Raw genomic sequence first — 21,259 nt, forward strand, 5'->3', positions numbered from 1 at the left:
CCTTGGATCTGGCCTGGGGGCGGTGGAGGTTGAACAGATTCCCGTTTGTCCTGTAAGTTAGTTCCACTCCAGCGGAGGAGCTTGCTAAGGGTGAAATGGAGCATTGTAGCAAGGAAGATCGAGAAGAAGAGCGTTGGTGCGATGACACAGCCTTGCTTGACCCCGGTCCGAACATGGAATGAGTCTGTGATAGATCCGTTGGTCAGGATCACGGCTTGCATGTCATCGTGAAGCGGAGGATGGTGACAAACTTCTGAGGGCAGCCGAATCTGAAGAGAACGCTCCATAATCCCTCATGGTTGACAGAGTCGAATGCTTTTGTGAGGTCAAAGAAGGCCATGTACAAGGGTTGGTGCTGTTCCCTGTATTTCTCTTGTACCTGATTGTATTTTTAGAGGAGGTAACCAAGAGGGTCGATGAGTGTAGTGTATATGGACTTTAGCAAAACTTTTGATAAGGTCCCTCATGGTAGACTGGTCACAAAGGTTAAAGCCCATGGGATCCAGGGCAAAGTGGCAAGTTGGATCCAAAATTGGCTTAGAGGTAGGAAGCAAAGGGTAATGGTTGATGGGATGTTTTTGTGACTGGAAGGATGTTTCCAGTGGGGTTCCGCAGGGCTCAGTACTGGGCGCCTTGCTTTTTGTGGTGTATATCAACGATTTAGATTTGAATATAGGGAGTATGATTAAGAAGTTTGCAGACAACACTAAAATTGGCTGTGTGGTTAATAATGAAGAGGAAAGTCATGGGCTGCAGGAGGATATCAATCTACTGGTCAGGTGGGCAGAGCAGTGGCAAATGGAATTTCATTTAGAGAAGTGTGAGGTAATGGACTATGGGAGGGCTATTAAGGAAAGGGTATACAGATTAAGTGGTAGGCCACTTAATAGTGTAGATGAACAAAGGGACCTTGGAGTGCTTGTCCACAGATCCCTGAAAGTAGGAGGCCAGGTGGATAAGGTGGTTAAGAAGGCATACAGAATGCTTGCCTTTATTGGCCGAGGCATAGAATATAAGAGAAGGGAGGTTATGCTTAAATTGTATAACACTTTGGTTAGGCCACAGCTGGAGTAATGCGTGCAGTTCTGGTCGCTGTATTATAGGAAGGACGTGATTGCACTAGAGAGGGTGCAGAGGAGATTTACTAGAATGCTGCCTGGAATGGAGAATCTTAGTGATGAGGACAGATTGGATAGGCTGGGTTTGTTCTCATTGGAACAGAGGAGGTTGAGAGGAGACCTCATTGAGGTGTACAAAATATTGAGGGGCCTGGACATAGTGGATAGTAAGGGCCTATTTCTATTGGTGGAGAGGTCCATTACGAGGGGGCATAGTTTTAAGGTGGTTGGTGGAAGGTTTATAGGGGATTTGAGGGGGGGCTTTTTTACACAGAGGATTGTGGGACTCACTGTCTGGAAGACTGGTTGATGCAGAAACCCTCACCACTTTTAAGAGATGGTTGGATGGGCACTTAAAAGTGCCGTAACCTTCAGGGTTACGGACATAGAGCTGGTAATTGGGATTAGACTGGATAACATCTTGTTGGCCGGCGCAGATATAATGGTAAGTACTGCAGGGAGTCGAATACGGCCAGGGTGATCTCCTGGACTAGTTTCGATCGCCTGGATGGGGAAAGAGAGGAATTTTCCCAGATTTTTTTTCCCTAATTGGCCTGGGTTTTTGCCTCTCCCAGGAGATCACATGGCTCTGGTTGGGGTGGCGTGTCGAATGTTTTGTCAGGGGTGTCGCAGTTGTGTGGGCGGACTGGTTGGGCTGGGTGCTCTTTACCTTTCCACCATTGTTCATAGGTTTATATGTAACCTTCAGGGCTGCTGAATGAGGGTCGTGCGGCTCTTGTCGGCCGGCGCGGAGACGATGGGCTGAAATGGCCTCCTCTTGCGCTGTAAATTTCTATGTTTCTGCCGTGCAATAAAGATAATGTCCATTGTGCCCCTTAGTGGGCAGAATTCACATTGCGACCCTGGGAGGAGCTCTTCAGCCACAGGAAGGTGATTGAGAAGGATTCTTACGATGACTTTCCTAGTGGTCGACAACCAGGGGATTCCTCTGTAATTAACGCAGTCGGACTTGTCACCTTTCTTGAAGATGGTCACGATTACAGCGTCTCTGAGATCTCCTGGCATGATCTCCTCCTTCCAGATAAGAGAGATGAGGTCATGAATCCACGCCAGTCGTACTTCTCCGCCATGTTTTAATGCTTCGGCAGGGATTCCATCAGCTCCTGATGACTTGTTCTTCAGTTGTCGGATGGCCTTTTCAACCTCGTGCCGGGCTGGGGTTGTGCTGAGATAGTGGCGGATGGCATGCTGTGGGATGGAGTCAAGGACACTCACGTTGAAGACAGAGTCTCAGTTAAAGAGATGCTCGAAGTGCTCCTTCCAGCGGGCACTGACTGCCTCTCTGTCCTTGATGAGCACCATTCCGTTCTTGGCCAGCAGTGGGGTAGGACTTTGGATGCTTGGGCCATAGGTCATCTAGACTGCATTGAAGAATCCTCGTATGCATGGTTGTTGCCTAGCTGCTGGATTTCTTGTGCTTTCTCCACCCACCATCTGTCCTTTATGTTGTATATGCAGACTATGGATGTACTCTCTGTTTAGTCACTGTGTGGTTGCATAAGATGGAGATTTGTTTATCTGATGTACCATCAATAAGGTTTACACTGTGTATATACATGCTGGAACCACTAGAGGGTGCAACTGGTGGAGACCGGGATTTCCTGCCCTGGTGGCAGGGCCCAGTATAAAAGGCTGCACAGCGTGCTTGTGCCTCACTCTGGAGTTTGGAATAAAAGAACAAGGCCACTACAGTTTGAGTACAACACATTGCCTCATGGAGTCATTCATAAGTACATTACAGACATAACACTTTAGGTCGCGGGTTTTCTGTTGGACCTCGGCCTTCGGATATCTGTAGAGCTGCTTTCTTGCCCTCGAGTTGTGTTGCTGCTTCCAGTCCAAGAATGCCTTGTGCTTGTGGAATATTAGGTCCTGGATTTCCTCGTCGTTCTCGTCGAACCAGTCTTGGTGCTTTCTGGTCGAGTGACCGAGTGTCTCTTTGCAGGTGCTAATTATGGAAGCCTTGAGGGCAGACCAGGCACTGTGGACACTCTGTGTTTCTGGTCACTGGGAGTAGTCAGGTTGGTAGTGAGGCACTGGCTGAATAGGGTTTTCTTAGCAGGATCTTTGAGTGCTCCAGCGTTGATTTTCCTGCGGCATTGTTTCTGTTGCCGACGCTGTTTTGGGGCGGTATGTAGTTGGCAGGTCTGACACACCATGACCATGTTCTCTAAATCACCGCACAAATTCAAATTATTTGATTAGCTATGGTAAAATAACTTACTGCCCTGGAGACTTTTTCTTAATTTGTGAACCGTATCATAATTTAGCTATATAGACTTGTAATATTAATTTACAGTATTATTTGTTGCCTTGATTTTTTTTTTGCCTAGTTGTAAGCAATTAGCTCTTTACCACACGACAGCATAATCTTCAAGTAGACCCTAAGGAGTTTTTGAAGGAATAATTCAAATAAATGAACTGTGCTATTAAATACATAATTAGCACCTCACCAATGATAACAAGAGTAGTGCATGCCAGATAATTGTCTTATTATTGAAAGATATCTTGGAGGGTTTACAGTAAATTTCTACTCAAGTTTGACTGAGAATAAACTAGATCATCCTAAATGTTACTTTTGGTTTCTCGATAACTGGAAATATAGACAGAGTGTTTATTTTAAATATTTCAAACCCAATCTGGAGTGACAGGAGTAAATAATAAAATGCATAGGATATAAATACAACTGATTCTGATCAGTACATTACCACAAGGAAAAACACTGATCGCACTTTTACTCCTACAAACTGGAGCAAAGAATCAGTCATTTTGCATCTGAACTTAATTTTATAAGCAGAAATATGTTCCAGCAAGTTGCATGTAAATGGAGTGGTCTTGCTGGACACAGTGCCAGGGAAGAAAAACACCAGAAACAGATGGTCAGAAGTGCAGAACATTTCACAGTACTGTAACGCAGATAATTAATTACAATTTAGTTTCATTCACACAAGTATTCTAAATGTTCAAAGTATTCTTTATTTTTGCTATATATTTGAACAGTAATGAAAAATAAAGCCTGTAGGTTTTCTCAAAATTCAAAGATTCTCCCATGCTTGAAGAAACCCTTAGGAAGGATAATTTTTGGACTCTTTTAAGACGAACTTTGGAACTTTAAAAGGTGCATGTTGGGTCTGTGAGGAAAAAGGCTGCAAGACCAGGGGTGGGATCAACCTCTGTAAAGCAAGTTTGGATATTGGAGCTAATTAAACTATCTGGGGATATTGGAGCTAATCAAATTGTCTGGGGAACTGTTTACCTCCTTAGAAGACATTAACATTTCAACAATCGACCCAAGGAAGTACAGTTTCAGTCCAAGCACAGAACTCATTCAACACATGTATAATGCTAATCACCTTTCCAGCCTGCAAAGAAATCTCGGACCCAGACAGGCGACTCGACACAAGAAACTAACTTTAACAATTGTGACTCGAAACCAAAGGATAATTTCAACAATTGACACATTTATAATCGAGTTACCATTAACGAGCCCGCCAAAATTAAAGAAAGAATCGGGCTTGATTTGGCGCGCAGATTAGAGGGCCTCTTAAAGTATAATTGAGGCCCTGTTTTACAGTCAGTAGGTTATCACAGATTATTCAAGGCTATTCATGGTTATTTCAAGACTATCACAGATCATCACAGCCAAGGCAGAAAGTCAGTTTTCAGTGACCCCGGATATCATCAGACACATCGCGGCAACAAGAGCCTTACGAAACTACCAACAAACCATTACCAACAACCAACTTGGTAATATTGAGCCACTGCGGCTGACAGATTTCGACAAGAACCAACTCGGGAAAAAAACGGAGATTCGAAAGTTTTCCACTCTACAATCTGTTCCTGACCTGCTAACGGGTAAAACCTTACCTAAAGTAACCCAAAACCCTACTCTGGAAGAGAAAAAGTGGGTACTTACCCCATATATCCAAAACGCGCCCTACCGCATCAGCGGACACACCCCAACTGAAGGAAACGCAGTAAGAAGTCCCCTACTACGTTCGGGTATGGCAAGCAGCGCCTACAAAACCCAGCGAACCCTGAAATCGTGAACCATCATCAACTGTCAAAGGAAGGATTGGTGAGCATTATCCCTGCTGCCCTAGAGTCTAACTTAGCTAGAGATAGGGACTGGGAGGTGGGAGATTTTTTTTCCGCTGTATTTCTTCTTGTATGTATTAAAGTGTTCCCTATTTTAGAGATTATAAGATTTGACAATAAATTAAATATTGTAATTTTCTGTCTTGAATAAAATCAAAGTTTCTTGCATCAAAACCAATTGTCTGCTGCACTTTGTCACATCCCTAAATAAATCCAAGGTCTTGAATCGAGGGAGTGGGAGCGATTCGAACCGCTCAGAAAGTCAGAAGTGAACCTGACCCACACACCATCCCCTACAAGCCATTGAGGTGACTTGAACATTGCACATCTGTAAAGTCTGTAATGATTAGCATATTGATTCATATTGTCCATGCAGGGATTGAAATTACATGAATCCCCAATCTTCTAATATTAGAATACAGAGGTAATTTTACACTTCTGATGGGCAGCAACATATATTCAAAATTCAGCTGCATGTTGTGCACAATTTCTCAACCAGTTAAATTTATGGTTAGTAAACATGAGTGCCTGAATTTCTGATATGTGCTTCATTACTTTTCTTCTTAAACAATGAGACTGACTGCTTATGGCCAAAAAAAGACAAGTAGGGCCCAAGTTTCCACATGATTTGCGCCTGATTTTTAGGAGCAACTGGTGGAGAACGGACTATCTTAGAAATCGCAATTCCCCACATTTTTTTTTCTGCAGTTCTAGTCAGGTAGAACAGTTCTACTTTGGAACAGAATTTTTTCTTCAAAAGGGGGCGTGTCCGGCCACTGACGCCTGATTTCAAAGTTTCCACAGTGAAAACGTACTCCAAACTAACTTAGAATGGAGCAAGTGAAGATTTTTGTAGAACTGAAAAAACCTTGTCTACACATTAAAAAATCAGGCGCAGGTTACAAATTAGGCGTCCAGAACGAGGTGGGGGGAGAGGGGGGGGGAAGGAAAGTCATTAAATTCTACAATAAATCCTTATTTATACTTATACAAATATTATACAAATAAATCCAACCTGAATAAACATTTATAAGCATAGAAAAGATTAAATAAACCATCTTCCTACCTGTGTGAAAGTGCTTCAGCCAGCCTCACAAGTTCGTTCGTTCGTTCCCGATGGCGGGGGGGGGGGGGAGGGGGGGGGGGGGAGGAGGAAGCCGTTCCAGACGGTGGGAAGGAGGGAGTGCGGGCCCACCCGCCCGAACGCAGCGGGGGGAGGGAGGAAGACGTTCCAGACGGTGGGAGGGAGTGAGGGAGGGAGTGCGGGCCCGACCGACCGACCGCCCGAACGCAGCGGGGGGAGGGAGGAAGACGTTCCAGACGGCGGGAGGGAGGGAGGGAGGGAGTGCGGGCCCTATCGACCAACCGCCCGCCCGCCCGAACGCAGCGGGGGGAGGGGGGGGGGGGGGAGGAAGACGTTCCAGACGGCAGGAGGGAGGGAGTGCGGGCCCGCCCGCCCGAACGCAGCAGGGGGGGGGGGGGGGGAGGAAGACGTTCCAGACGGCGGGAGGGAGGGAGGGAGGGAGGGAGTGTGGGCCCGACTGACCGACCGCACGCAGCGGGGGGGGGTGGGGAGGAAGACGTTCCAGACGGCGGAAGGGAGGGAGTGCGGGCCCGATCGACCGAACGCAGCGGGGGGGGGGGGGGGGGGGAGGAAGCCGTTCCAGACGGCGGGCGGGAAGGAGACAGTGAGAAGGCTGCAGGAAGCCTCAGTGCTGATGTGCTGATGGCAATGTGCTTTTATTAAAAAATGTTCAAAAATTAAACAGCTACAAAGAACCACAAAAATGGCCGAGTGCCAATGTTTCCTTCACACTGCGCGTGCGCGAACGCTCCAACACGCATGCGCAGGGTTGCCGGCAGGAAAAAAACTAATTTAAATAGTACCCGCCCCCTCCCACTTATAAAATCGGCGCGAGTGTAGGCTCCGCCCCCCCTGGGCGCCGCGCCAAACAGACAAGGAGCTGCAGGGCTCTCCAGAATCTCGAGTTTTTTTTCCGGTGCCGTTTTAGGCGCGAAAAACAGGCACCCAGCTCGGAGGGGCGCCCGTTTTTTATCGTGTGGAAACTTGGGCCCGTAGTGTCTGTAAGCACTCTAGTAATGACTCCACGGGCAAGATATTGCACTTGAACTGTTGTGACGTTAGTCCATTTATTGCAGCTCCTGAGTGAGGTTACAGTAAGGCGAGTTCCCTTTTATACCTGGTTACCTGCAGTGTGCAGATGACCTCTAGGTCATCTAGGTCTCCACCAGTTGCATCCTCTGGTGGTACAGGCATATTGTATACAGTGTAAAGATACATTCATTGGTCTTATGTAACTGTACATTGAGTGTAAAGGGTATATACATACACATCACTCCCCCTAAGTCTTGTGCCACTGGCCTTTGCACTGGGTGCTCTGGCACTCGACTTGAGTGCCCAAAGCCCTTACACATTATCTGTGCTTGGGAATGGCTCTCTCCCTTTGGAGCTCCAAGTCCTTATTGCCACGACATTGGGAAATGGTCAGCAGTGGATGGTTGGAGGTTGAAATGGGGGTTTGAGTGGGTTCTGGGTGTGATCCATGTGTCCATGGCTACATACCCCTATTTCCCTCCCCCCCCCGCCATTAGACCATGTGTGTGGCTCGACAGTTGCATTTACATACATGTACAAAAAGTAGGATTGGTTACATGACTGTTTGGGTTTAGCAGTAGTGGAACAAGTACATTTTACAGGTAAGGACGCTAGTTCCAGAGTAACCGGAGTGTGTCCAGGTTGTCTGATGGTAATACATTATCCTCCTTCTCACATCCCACTTCCCACTCATTCCACAATATCTGCTTATTTACAAGGTGCACACAGTGTAAGCATGCAGCTCTTAATTTCCCACCCTACCCTCACCACCCTCCTCCAAAGGCTGCTCTATGCGGACATCACCGTCACCCTGCAGAAAGCAATTAACGTGAGACAAGCGTTCATGGCCTCGTCCTGCAATTCCAGAAGGATGATGACTCAACCCCAGGACTCCCATACGGCAAGTACAGTGAACCGAATGGCGCTTTTCAGAGGCAAGACTGTGACCCCGAGCCCCGCAACTCTGAGTCCGTCGCAGGGAGCCAACCGGCCAGCCCCATGCTGGCACTGTGGAGGAAATCACAGAGCCCACCAATGCAGATAGAGAGACTATATTTGCAAGGGCTGTAACACTAAAGGCCATCTACAGCGAATGTGTAAAATAAATTTTACTCACCAAGTCGCTGAAGAGTTGGCCGATCACCCGGGCTCCAGCGCTGATGAAGACGAAGAGAGTGTCCAGGAGGCAGCTCAGCCCCACGAAGAGGTGTACGGCGTGTTTACCTGCTCCACCGAGAGGTCCCCGTTGAAAATAGAAGTTGAAATCAACGGTATTCCAGTCTCGATGGAGGTCGACACAGGGGCGAGCCAATCGCTGATGAACCAGGCGGCCTTCGAGAAACTCTGGGACAACCCTATCAAACAATCTAAAATGCTCCCAATCCAGATGAAGCTGCTCACTTACACAAATGACACCATCCCAGTCGTTGGCAGCGTGGATGTCCAGGTGTCCTACGGCGACGCGATGCACAAGCTACCTTTGTGGATCTTTGCTGGTGATGGTCCAATGGTGCTTGGAAGAAGTTGGATGAAGCAAATCCAAATCTGTTGGAGCTGAGCAGGCCTCCAGGCCCCGGCAATCGACGTCCTAGGCGGCCCCAAATTTGGATCCATCGCAGCACCTGAAGATCCTACCGTCCAACTCGACTGTGCGGCGACGACACAGACCACACTACCCAAGGGCGAGATGATCTGACCCGAACTCACCTTCCGAGCCGTGGTAGGACTCAGAAGGGAGTAGATCGATGCAGAAGGTAAATCCACGGCTTCAGAGGCAGAACCTGGGGAAGAGAAGGATCACCGCAGCCTACCTCGAGGACAGTGAAAAGATGGCGCCCGCACCACGAGGCGAAGTGCCTGAAATCAAGATGGCCGCGACCAGACCATGAGGGGCAGCGTTGAGGGAGCAACACGTGATGCCGAGCAACGAACCGGATTGGGGTAAAGATTGCAAGGCCCTCTTAAAGGAGACCGGCAACCCAGAACAATTAAAGGGACAGTTCTATTTTTAGTACAGCGATGCCAGTGATACTAATGTGAGAGATGTAATTAACAAATGCAAGTATTTAAATGTACCGTTGAACAGCGATGCCGGTAGGATACGTGAAAAAGATGTAATTGATGAACACAAGTATCTAAATGTAACATTGCACAGCGTTGCTGGTAATATACAGGGAAAATATGTAATTGAGGGAAAAGATGTAATTGACAAATGTGAACGAGTAGCCGAGTGCGATCGGAGCCAATGTATCATGAATGTAAGCGATGGAATAATGTGTGATGCCGGGTTCAAGATGCACGCCGACAAAGCCAAGGGCAATCTCCCGTTTGAAGCACCTGGTCCAGCGGGCTATCCAATCATGTAACCTGCGCCTCTGGGACCAAGAGGATTCCCCCAGGGAGTGTGGCCACACACAGTGAGAGCTTACTCACTGCAGGGCCAGCGATCAATGGATGGCACAGGCACCACTACTGGCACCCTGCCCCAGATTGACCCTACCCTTCTGGCCACCACGGTCAGCACCGAGAGCAAGAGGCCAGCAACCTTCAGCCTCCCGATGGGACCTGGGATGGCATCTTGTATCCTTTCAGCTCTGCTGCTGGCCAAGGACTCAGCCATACTCCTGCCAAGAATGGCCAGCACCATCTCCGCCAAGGGAGTGAGGTGAGGCTAGGAATGGGAGGTGTGCCTCGTGTTTGGCAGATTGTTGGTAGGTGAGTAATGGAGAACGGGATCGCGTAATGAGCCGTGTGAGGCAAGATGTGCAGTTGGTCGGAGATGACTTCTGAAGATGCATTCACTGACCTTGATCACTGGTCATGAAGCTTCTTTGAGCACTAGAGCTAGGCCATGGGAGCGACACTGCTGGCAGTGACGGCTTCGGTGATCTGGTCCCACATTATTTGTGGAGGTCCTCTTGGCTCCTGTGGGTAGAGGACTCCTGCACAAAGCTGGAGTGCTGCATGTGAAACTCTGGGTGACTCATCCCTGGCTTGTTGAGCCATTTGTGTTAGTGTTGAAACATTTTAACAATTTTTTTTACGTGCGGAAGGCAGTTCATCTTTAAGAGCGGAAGATTGCCATTTCGGAATTTTTTTTTAATTTCAAAAGGCAGTTCCCCATTAAGGTTCAACACTGCTTTCTACAATGACAGGCTAGCTTTAACACAACACTGCTTTTGCTCCAGGGACACTACGGCCAAGCTACATTGGGCGTCCTGCTGAGACTACTGTCGGAAAGTGTTGCACCGCAGGTTTTGCACTGCGCTAATGTAAATCAGCAGGCAGCACCAAAATGCCGGTGGGTGGCTGTTAACTTCAGCCTGCAGTGGCAGCAGCAGGTTTCTGGCCTACTCGAATTTCTAGACCAATGTCTATAGACAAGGCTTTAAAAAAAGAACTAAGATGAATAGTGGCTAACATGCTAATGAGCTAGGCATTAAAAGTTTCTTCAAAGACCAAAAGCAATATGCAATTTGTTGGCTTGTCTTTGTAATTGATATACACATCACACTCATTGTGTTCAGATGTCCCTGGTCCCAAGCATTTGGCAGGGGTTTTCTGGCATAGGCACTTGCTTCTGGTTATAAACATGGGGAGATAGGAACATAAGAAATAGGAACAGGAGTAGGCCATACGGCCACTCGAGCCTGCTCTGCCATTCAATAAGATCATGGTTGATCTGATCACGGACTCAGCTCCACTTCCCCGCCCGCTCTCCATAACCCCTTAATCCCCTATCGTTTAAGAAACTGTCTATTTGCCTTAAATTTATTCAGTGGCCCAGCTTCCACAGCTCTCTGAGGCAGCAAATTCCACAGATTTACAACCCTCAGAGAAGAAATTTCTCTTCGTCTCTGTTTTAAATGGGTGGCCCCTTATTCTAAGATCATGCCCTTGAGTTCTAGTCTCCTCCATCAGTGGAAACATCCGCTCTGCATCCACCTTGTCAAGCCCTCATAATCTTATACGTTTCGATAAGATCACCTCTCATTCTTCTGAATTCCAATGAGTAGAGGCCCAACCGACTCAATCTTTCTTCACCCCCCTCATCTCTGGAATCAACCGAGTGAACCTTCTCTGAACTGCCTCCAAAGCAAGTGTATCCTTTTGTAAATATGGAAACCAAAACTGCACACAGTATTCCAGGTGTGGCTTCACCAATACCTTATATAGCTGTGGAAAGACTTCCCTGCTTTAATACTACATCCCCTTTGCAATAAAGACCAAGATACCATTGGCCTTCCTGATCACTTGCTGTACCTGCATACTATCCTTTTCATGCACAAGTACCCTCAGGTCCCGCTGTACTGCGGCACTTTGTAATTTGTCTCCATTTAACTAATAACTCGCTCTTTGATTTTTCTGCCAAAGTGCATGATCTCACACTTTTCCACATTATACTCCATCTGCCAAATTTTTGCCCACTCACTTAGCCTGTCTATGTCCTTTTGCAGATTTTTTGTGTCCTCCTCACACATTGCTTTTCCTCCCATCTTTGTATCATCAGCAAACTTGGCTACATTACACTCAGTCCCTTCTTCCAAGTCGTTACTAAACATTGTAAATAGTTGGGGTCCCAGCACTGATCCCCGCGGCACCCCACTAGTTACTGGTTGCCAACTAGAGAATGAACCATTTATCCCGACTCTCTGTTCTCTGTTAGTTAGCCAATCCTCTATCCATGCTAATATATTACCCCCAACCCCGTGAACTTTTATCTTGTGCAGTAACCTTTTGTGTGACACCTTGTCAAATGCCTTCTGGAAGTCCAAATACACCACATCCACTGGTTCCCCTTTATCCACCCTGTTCATTACATCCTCAAAGAACTCCAGCAAATTTGTCAAACATGACTTCACCTTCATAAATCCACGCTGACTCTTGCCTGACCAAATTTTGCTTTTCCAAATGTCCTGCTACTGCTTCTTTAATAATGGACTCCAACATATTCCCAACCACAGATGTTAGGCTAACTGGTCTATAGTTTCCTGCTTTTTGTCTGCCTTCTTTTTTAAATAGGGGTGTTACATTTGCAGTTTTCCAATCTGCTGGGACCTCCCCAGAATCCAGGGAATTTTGGTAAATTACAACCAATGCATCCACTATCTCTGCTGCTACTTCTCTTAAGACCCTAGGATGCAAACCATCAGGTCCAGGGGATTTATCTGCCTTTAGTCCCATTATCTTACTGAGTACCACCTCCTCAGTGATTGTGATTGTGTTAAATTCCTCCCCCCCAACAGCCCCTTGACTATCCATTGTCGGAATATTGTTAAGTGTCCTCTACCGTAAACTGATACAAAATATTTGTTCAGAGTTTCTGCCATCTCCATGTTCCCCAGCACTAATTCCCTGGTCTCATCCTTTAAGGGATCAACATTTACTTTAGCCACTCTTTTCCTTTTTATATACCTATAGAAACTCTTGCTGTTTTTATATTTTGTGCTAGTTTACTTTCATGGTCTATCTTTCCTTCCTTAATCATTTTTTAAAAATCATTCTTTGCTGGCTTTTAAAAGTTTCCCATTCTTCTGTCCTCTCACTAGTTTTGGCCACTTTGTATGCCCTTGTTTTTAAATTGGATACTGTCCTTTATTTCTTTAGTTAGCCATGGTTGGCTATCTTTTCTCTTACACCCTTTCCTTCTCACTGGAATATATTTTTCTTGAGAGTTGTGAAATATCTCCTTAAATGTACACCACTGTTCATCAACCGTCCTACACTTTAATCTATTTTCCCAGTCCACTTTACCCAACTCTGCCCTCATACCTTCATACCTTTATTTAAGCTTAGTACGCTGGCTAGAGATCCAACTTTCTCACCCTCCATCTGAATTTGAAATTCAATCATGTTATGATCGCTCATTCCAAGGGGATACTTTACTAGGAGATTGTTTATTAATCCTGTCTCATTACACAGGACCAGATTTAAGATAGCTTGCTCCCTGGTTGGTTCCGTTACATACTGCTCAAAGAACCCATCCCTTATTTACTCTTTGAACTCCTCCTCAAGGCTACCCTGCCCAATTTGATTTGTCCAATCAATATGGAGGTTAAAATCACCTTTTTACAAGCCCCCACTCTGTACTAGTTTATGCTCCGACCAACAGAGTTGCTACTGTTAAGGGGCCTATAGACTACGCCCACCAGTGTCTTTTTCCCCTTATTGTTCCTTATCTCCATCCAAACTGTTTCAACACCCTTATCATTTGAGCCAATGTCATTTCTTACTATTGCAGTAATTCCATCCTTTATGCTCCATAGAGCTACCCCACCTTTTCCTTTCTGTCTGCTTTTCCGGATTGTCAAGTACCCCATAAGATTTAATTCCCAGTCCTAATGGGTGGAGCATTACTTGGCATAAGCCCCATCCGTTGGTACTTCCAAAAGTTCATTAGCCTCATTTTGATGTCATAGCACCCCGGTTTGCATAAGCTAATGAGGCGCTCACTTGTTCCTGCAGAAGCCTGGGCGCCCATTTCCAGGGCCCCACCAAATTGGCATGACCTGGACATTGACAGAAATAGGCTGCAGTTACTGTGCTGTGCTCTAGCCCATTCCCCCAGACACTGGGGTGGTCGATAAAAATTGCCCCTCCCCCCAAATTTTAAAGTTTACTGCCTCCCGCAACAAATATAATTTGTTGGGGAGCTTGGTCCCCTTCGGTACAATTTTTTTTCAATCCTTTTTTTCAGCAAGAAATCCTTAATTTCACTGAAGGCTTTTTAAACAAGGAATTGGGCCCAACAATTTGATCAACAACTCTGATGATGAAATAGTTGTTGAAACTATATACGTAATTTCATATAACTGTTTCATGTGATACTTTCTCGGTTTTATATAACTTTTCACATAGAAATACGTAGAACTTTCCAGCACAGAAGGCCCAACCAATAGGTGTTTATGCTCCACGAGACTCCTCCCACCTTACTTCATCTCACCGTTTTTTCATTAACAGGCAGGCAGCTGGATACAAATGGCAAACAAAAGATACTATTAATTTACTAATTCATGCGTACCACCCTTTCCAATAACTTCCTGTCCTGAATCTGCGAGGGCTGTACCGTCTGGACAGGACTGTACAACGCTGAGAGGTGAACATGAAAACCCCGACAACTCACATACCTGACACTTGCAAAGAGAGAAATAAACCATAGGCGAGCCCCGCGACTATGATCAACACCACTATTACATGTTTTAAAACTTTTTGACTGGTAACGTTGTGAGACTTTGAAAAGTGAAGAATTGGTATAATTTTGCGCGGTTCCCACATTTTTCCTGGTGAACTTGTCCTTTCATCTCGCACCTCAAAAAATAACATTCCCCGGGCTGGAACGCTGGGTGACTGGGTCTCTTAGCAACGGCTTCCGAGAATTCGGACGGCATTATCGCTGCCAACCGCACGTGCTTCTCCCGTCCCTGGAGGGAGCAGAGCAACAACATTGGCATTTTTTTGTAATGAGCATCTTTTGCGGATTTGCCCCGTTGTGCAAATTAATTCCAGTTATATCATTACGTAAAATGGATCAAATGGTTGTCCCCCTCCTGATATCATTACCTAAAACCTAGGAGATCTACTATTTTGCTCGAATCAGCTACCATGTCTGCCCTGTGGCCATTTCGGAAGGAATAGATTGGATGCTGTTGCACTCGTCCATGATTGCACGCCTGTAGGATGGGGTACTGGAATATAAAACAGCACAATCTACAATATTCCACCATGACTAGTTACATAGATATTGCAAAAACACGAGCCGCAGTATTCCCAAGCGCAGAAAACAACATAAACTATAGATTACTGAAGGAAAAACTTGTTGGAAAAAAAAATCTTGATGTTCCAATAAGCTACTCATATGCAACAAATATAAGCAACGCCAGCTTTCAACCATCTACTGCATAGAAACAAACTGCATTAATTCCTAATAAACTTCTATTTGTTTGGGACTAACTCTAGTGATTCATACTTTATTAAATCGTAGCTTATTTACAATTTTCAGTAAAACTGAATAGATACAGTAATTTTACATTCTTATTACCCTTGTGGTCTCTTAAATGCTCTGCTTGTTTTATAGTTTCTTACCCAATGTTGCACTATTTTGATTTACATACATTCTCTAAAATGAGAAAATCAATGATTAATGGTTCTCTAACAAAATAGGCATTACTCAATTCCCCTTTCAATAGATGTATTTTATAAAACATTCAATTATGTAATTGCATATTAGCTTTAATAAAAAACTTATATTTTTCTAAGCCTTATATTCAATTCCATGCTACTTCTTCATTCAAAACTAATTTGCAAAAAGATGTTTATATAAACTAAGTAGCCCACAAATGGAAATCAGCAAGAAAGTTCCATCCTATGAGTCAACATTGACAAACTTGTGTGTTCAACAATATTTAGATCGGTAAAGCATTGGAATGCTGTCCCTAGTCTATACGGCAGGTTGCAGAGGAAATCCATTTCTTGCTACTTAACAGAAATATACAAAATGATACAAGCCGTTGAATTTGGTGACAATGACCTACTTACTCGATGTTGTAAGTCTCACTTTATAATATTGAGTAGTCAGGTCATCACACCTCTACAAGAAAACTTGCACTTTTAAATTTCAGCCTGTAAAGGGCAAAATTAATCTCTGAATTAGAGTTGCTGAACATAAGATTATGTATGGGAAATCAGACAGGCTTTTAACAGTAATGAATCGTAAATATGCAATTACTCAAGAAGAGTGGGAGATACATTGCAAGATATCCAAGAAAAAAGTGTGTGAGGGGTATACAGAGGCACAAAAAGAAGCAAGGAGCAACTTACAAAAAGGAGTGAAAGCTGCAGACAAGTAAAGTTAGACTGAAAGTGTGCAAGAGATAGGAACAATTAGAGTGGAAGACAAGTTTAGATAATTACAAGGAATGAATATTAAAACCTTTTTTGTCCAAGTAATGCCACAAAGATCAACTAGCAAATATATTGTATATGAAGTTGTTGAATAATAAACTAATTCCACGCTTGAAGGCAATCGTGTAACTCGAGCGATGAAGTATTGAGTTATGCAGGTCTCCTTCACAAGTAAAACAAACTTTAATAAATTATCTTTTTTTGGAGTCGGCTTGTGAGATATTAATGTGCTGTTTTAGAAAAAAAAATCAGATATAGAATTGGCTTAACTGGACATTTTATTGATAAAATAAACTTTAATTGTTTTATCCAACGATTACAGCATTGCAAATGCATGTTTATAAAAGGCTTACATAAAATATCTGCACTGCGTGCAAGAAAATGTTAAACTTTATACAAATCTGTGCACACGTTTTTAAGCATTGTACAATTTACTGTATTTTAGAACAATTTATAGGACCAGTTCATAAAGATAGCATTAAAATAAATATAAAGGATATGTATTAGAGAGAATTGATCCATGGGAATGTTAAAAAAAAAACAAAGTGCTCATAAATACAAGGGAAATCTGGTGCAATTAATGCCAATGAATCCAGAAGTGGAATTACTACCTTGTAACTAGATATTCAATTGTATGCAATATAAACTTTATGCACTAAATACTGTATTTAAGATTAGCTTCTTAATGGCTACTGGTAACACATACCGCTACATGTGATGATTAGAAATGAAACATGGATTTTTATACAAGGCATAAATTACAACTTGTGTCTTGAATACACTTGAGGTATTTAGCATTTCTAACACAGCTGCAACATTTTACTACAAAATATTAAACGTATATTTTATTATTTCTAACTTTAAAAAAATTGAAGTGTTGCCAATAACAATAGAGAATGAGTGTTCAAAACTACATAGCCAATTGGGGCACAACACCCACTGATAATTGACATGTAGCACAAGATTCTCATTGCTAAATAAAGTCTTGCACACAATACTTGCAAAGTACTATGGTATTAATGAAAGAAGTACTGGCACTACTTTAAAATCAGTTTTCCCATTTGTTTTTGACCATAAATATATGTGCAAATGTTTAATTATAGTAACCTGTAGAAAATGATCCAATTACTGATTTGTTGCAGTTGAACTTGTTCTAAGAATCCTAATTTTTGATTCCTCAATTAAATCACAAGAATTCAATAGGGAAGTAACTATTTGGACACAAACAATGTCAATAACCACCTATTGTGGTTTCTGGAATATTGGTAGCATGCATGTCTCTGGTCATGTTTGATTTCTCTTTGAGTTTGGCCTGTAGCAAAGTATGCTCCACAACACCAATTCGGATATCCATTTGAATTATCTCTTGCTTCAGTTTAGTCAATGCCTGTTTGATTTTCACTAATGGAGCTGAAAATAAAAGTAACAATTAATGTAGTGATTAATTCCATTTGGTTTATAACTTGCATGCAAGTATATAACCTTCAGTGTTTCACCACTATACAGACATAAATTTCTTCTGTACATTCAAATAAATGTTAAGCAGATTAAATGTTAACATATAACTGTCTCAAACCTTCACGAGTAATAAATAAGTAGGTATGTCGGTCAATACAAGCTAGAAAAGAGCCTTAACACAAGGGAGAAATGCTCAAAGAGCATCTGAAGATGATAATGACAGAAAGTAGTATAGCTCCTGCATTACTGGGTATACAGAAAGGTAACCTGTAGATTGTTATCCAGCCGGAAGTTTCACTGGTTGAGCTCTACCTCACTACCACTTCCCTCGACCCCGCCACGGTCTCTAAATTGTTAGAGACTGCTTGTCCGACATCCAGTTCTGGATGAGCAGAAATTTTCTCCAATTAAACACTGGGAAGCCTCGTCACAAACTTCGTTCCAGGACAGGATTAATTAAAGATCTCCTAGTAAAGGATCCTCTAGGAATGAGTGACCATAGCATGGTTGAATTTCAAATTCCGTTGGAGGGTGAGAAAGTTGAATCTCAAACCAGTGTCCGAAGCTTAAACAAAGGAGACTACAAAGGTATGAAGGCAGAGTTGGCTAAAGTGGACTGGGAAAATAGATTAAAGTGTGGGACGTTAGAGGATGAGACTGGGTAATTAATAATGGGGAACAGGGAAATGGCAGAGATTTGGAACAAATATTTTGTATCGGTCTTCACAGTAGAAGACACTAAAAACATCCCAATAGTGGACAATCAAGGGGCTTTAGGAAGGGAGGAACTGAATACAATCACTAAAGTAGTAGTACCCGGTAACATAATGTGACTAAAGGCAGATAAGTCCCCTGGACCTAATGGTTTACATCCTAGGGTCTTAAAAGAAGTAGCTGCAGAGATAGTGGAAGCATTGGTTGTAATCTACCAAAATTCCCTGGATTTGACAAATTTCCTGGAGTTCTTTGAGGATGCAACAAGTAGGGTGGATAAGGGGGAACCAGTAGGTGCCACATAAAAAGTTACTGTGAAAGATAAAAGTTCACAGGTTTGGGGGTAATATATTAGCATGGATAGCAGATTGGCTAATTAACAGACTGGGGCCTCAACTATTTACAATCTACATTAATGACTTGGATGAAGGGACTGAGTGTAATGCAGCCAAGTTTGCTGATGATACAAAGATGGATGGGAAAGCAAATTGTGAGGAGGATACAAGAAATCTGCAAAGGGATATAGACAGGCTAAGTGAGTGGGCAAAAATTTGGCAGATGGAGTATAATGTGGGAAAATATGAGGTTATCCAATTTAGCAGAAAAATAGGAAAGCAAATTATAATTTAAATGGAGAAAAATTGCAGAGTGGTGCAGTACAGAGGGACCTGGGGGTTCTTGTGCATGAAACACAAAAAGTTAGTATGGAGGTACAGCAAGTAATCAGGAAGGCAAATGGAATGTTGGCCTTTATTGCAAAGGGGATGGACTATAAAAGCAGAGAAGTCCTGCTACAATTGTACAGGGTACTGGTGCGGCCATACTTAGAGTACTGCGTGCAGTTTTAGTCTCCGTATTTAAGGAAGGATATACTTGCATTGGCGGCTATTCAGAGAAGGTTCACTAGGATAATTCGTGAGGGGTTGACTTATGAAGATAGGTTGGAGTAGATTGGGCCTATACTCATTGGAGTTCAGAAGAATGAGAGGTGATCTTATCGAAACATGCAAGATAATGAAGGGGCTCGACAAGGTGGATGCAGAGAGAGTATTTCCACTCATTGGGGAAACTAAAACTAGGGGGCATAGTCTCAGAATAAGGGGACACCCATTTAAAATGGAGATGAGGAGGAATTCTTCTCTCAGAGGGTTGTAAATCTGTGGAATTCTCTGCCCTAGAGAGCTGTGGAGGCTGGGTCATTGAATATATCTAAGGAGGGGAGAGACAGATTTTTGAGCGATAAGGGTTATGGGGAGCGGGCAGGGAAGTGGAGCAGAGTCCATGATCAGATCAGCCATGATCTTATTAAATGTCGGAGCAGGCTTGAGGGGCCAGGTGGCCTACTCCTGCTCCTGGTTATGTTCTGATGTTCCATCCCTCTCCCCAATATCTGCCTGTAGGCTGAACCACACTGTTCGCAACCTTGGTGTCATATTGACCCTGGAAATGAGCTTTCGACCACATATCCGCAGCATAACTAAGATCGCCTATTTCCACTTCCGTAACATCACCCATCTCCACCCTTGCCTCAACTCATCCGCTGCTGAAACCCTCATCTATGCCTTTGTTAACTCTAGACTTGACTATTCCAACACACTCCTGGCTGGCCTCCTTCATTCTACCCTATATAAACGAGCTGATCCAAAACTCGGATGCTCATGTCCTAATTCACACCAAGTTCCGCTCACCCATCACCCCTGTGTTCGCTGACCTCCTCGGTTAAGCAACGCCTCGATTTCAAAATACTCATCCTTGTTTTCAAATCCCTCCATATCTCAGTCCCACAACCCCCCCCCCCCCCCGCAGATATCTGCGCTCCTCTAATTCTGCCCTCTTGAGCATCCCTGATTATAATCGCTCAACCACTGATGGTCGTGTATTCTATTGGCTAGGCCCTAAGCTCTGGAATTCCCTGCCTAAACCTCTCCACCTCTCTTCCTTCCTTTAAGATGCTCCTTAAAACCTACCTCTTTGACCAAGTTGCCCTAATTTCTCCTTATGCGGTTCGGTGTCAAATTTTTTGTCTCATAATACTGTGAAGCGCCTTGGGACGTTTTACTACATTAAAGGCGCTATATAAATACAAGTTTTCGTTGTTGTTGTGGTTCACCTTGGGAAGAAATCGGAGAAATTTCTCGAACATCACTTGCAGGAAGCTTGAAGTTTTCAGACCCATCGACCGTGTCATTGTTCTGAAAGAGCTATCCACTTAATCCCATTCCACTGCCATATCCCCATACCCTTTTACATTTTTCTTTTTCAAATATCTATCTACTTCCCCATTAAAAGATATTATGGAATTTGCTTTCACTACCGTTTCTGTTGTGGGTATGCTGCAAAAGAATATTTTCCTTTGCTAATCATCTTAAATATATGCTCTCTAATTGTCTAGACTGTTTAAAAAAAAATCTAAATATATGCAAGATTTCATTTGAATAGATTGACCTGCTGCCTTTTACTCACCTCCATCAGTCATGCTGCTTCCCTTTTCTTCCATATCTTGTTTCACCTTTTCCAACTCTTCACTTATCTTAATTAAAAATTACACATACAAAATATTGAAAACAATACCTGTAGAATGATTATTAATTGAAATGATCTATACTATTTTTTCAAAATGATCAAAAGGAACAGTGAAAAAACAAAAGTTATTTGGCCAGGAGGGAGTGAAAATCCTCAATTTTTAAATTCTCTAATTTTACCACCTTTTTCTCCTTGAGGCAGCCATTCATGCATTCTTGGTGTAATCAGCAAACATGAGTGGCAAAGTGAAAAGCTATCAGCTATTCCTCCACAAGAGGCAACACAGCCAACCAGAATCCTGTTGTCATTG

At 43.6% G+C, this 21,259-nt stretch overlaps 2 protein-coding genes across 2 annotated transcripts in view; both read right to left on the minus strand.

The window, feature by feature from the left end:
* Nucleotides 1–14,647, minus strand: part of LOC139264136 (zona pellucida-binding protein 2-like) — a 123,042-nt gene extending 108,395 nt beyond the window's left edge. Inside the window, exon 1 of the mRNA XM_070880221.1 lies at nt 14,481–14,647. Within this exon, the coding sequence (XP_070736322.1) occupies nt 14,481–14,628 (148 nt within the window). The 5' untranslated portion in view covers nt 14,629–14,647. The remainder of the gene's footprint in view (nt 1–14,480) is intronic.
* Nucleotides 14,648–16,514: 1,867 nt separating this feature from the next.
* ift57 (intraflagellar transport 57 homolog (Chlamydomonas)) overlaps nt 16,515–21,259 on the minus strand; it is a 52,093-nt gene continuing 47,348 nt past the window's right edge. The window contains exons 10-11 of the mRNA XM_070880047.1: nt 20,890–20,956; nt 16,515–17,664 (exon numbers count right to left, since the gene is read on the minus strand). Of these exons, the coding sequence (XP_070736148.1) occupies nt 17,486–17,664; nt 20,890–20,956 (246 nt within the window). The 3' untranslated portion in view covers nt 16,515–17,485. The remainder of the gene's footprint in view (nt 17,665–20,889; nt 20,957–21,259) is intronic.

The sequence above is a fragment of the Pristiophorus japonicus genome, chromosome 5 (genome assembly GCF_044704955.1).
Source record: "Pristiophorus japonicus isolate sPriJap1 chromosome 5, sPriJap1.hap1, whole genome shotgun sequence".
Taxonomy (NCBI): domain Eukaryota; kingdom Metazoa; phylum Chordata; class Chondrichthyes; family Pristiophoridae; genus Pristiophorus; species Pristiophorus japonicus.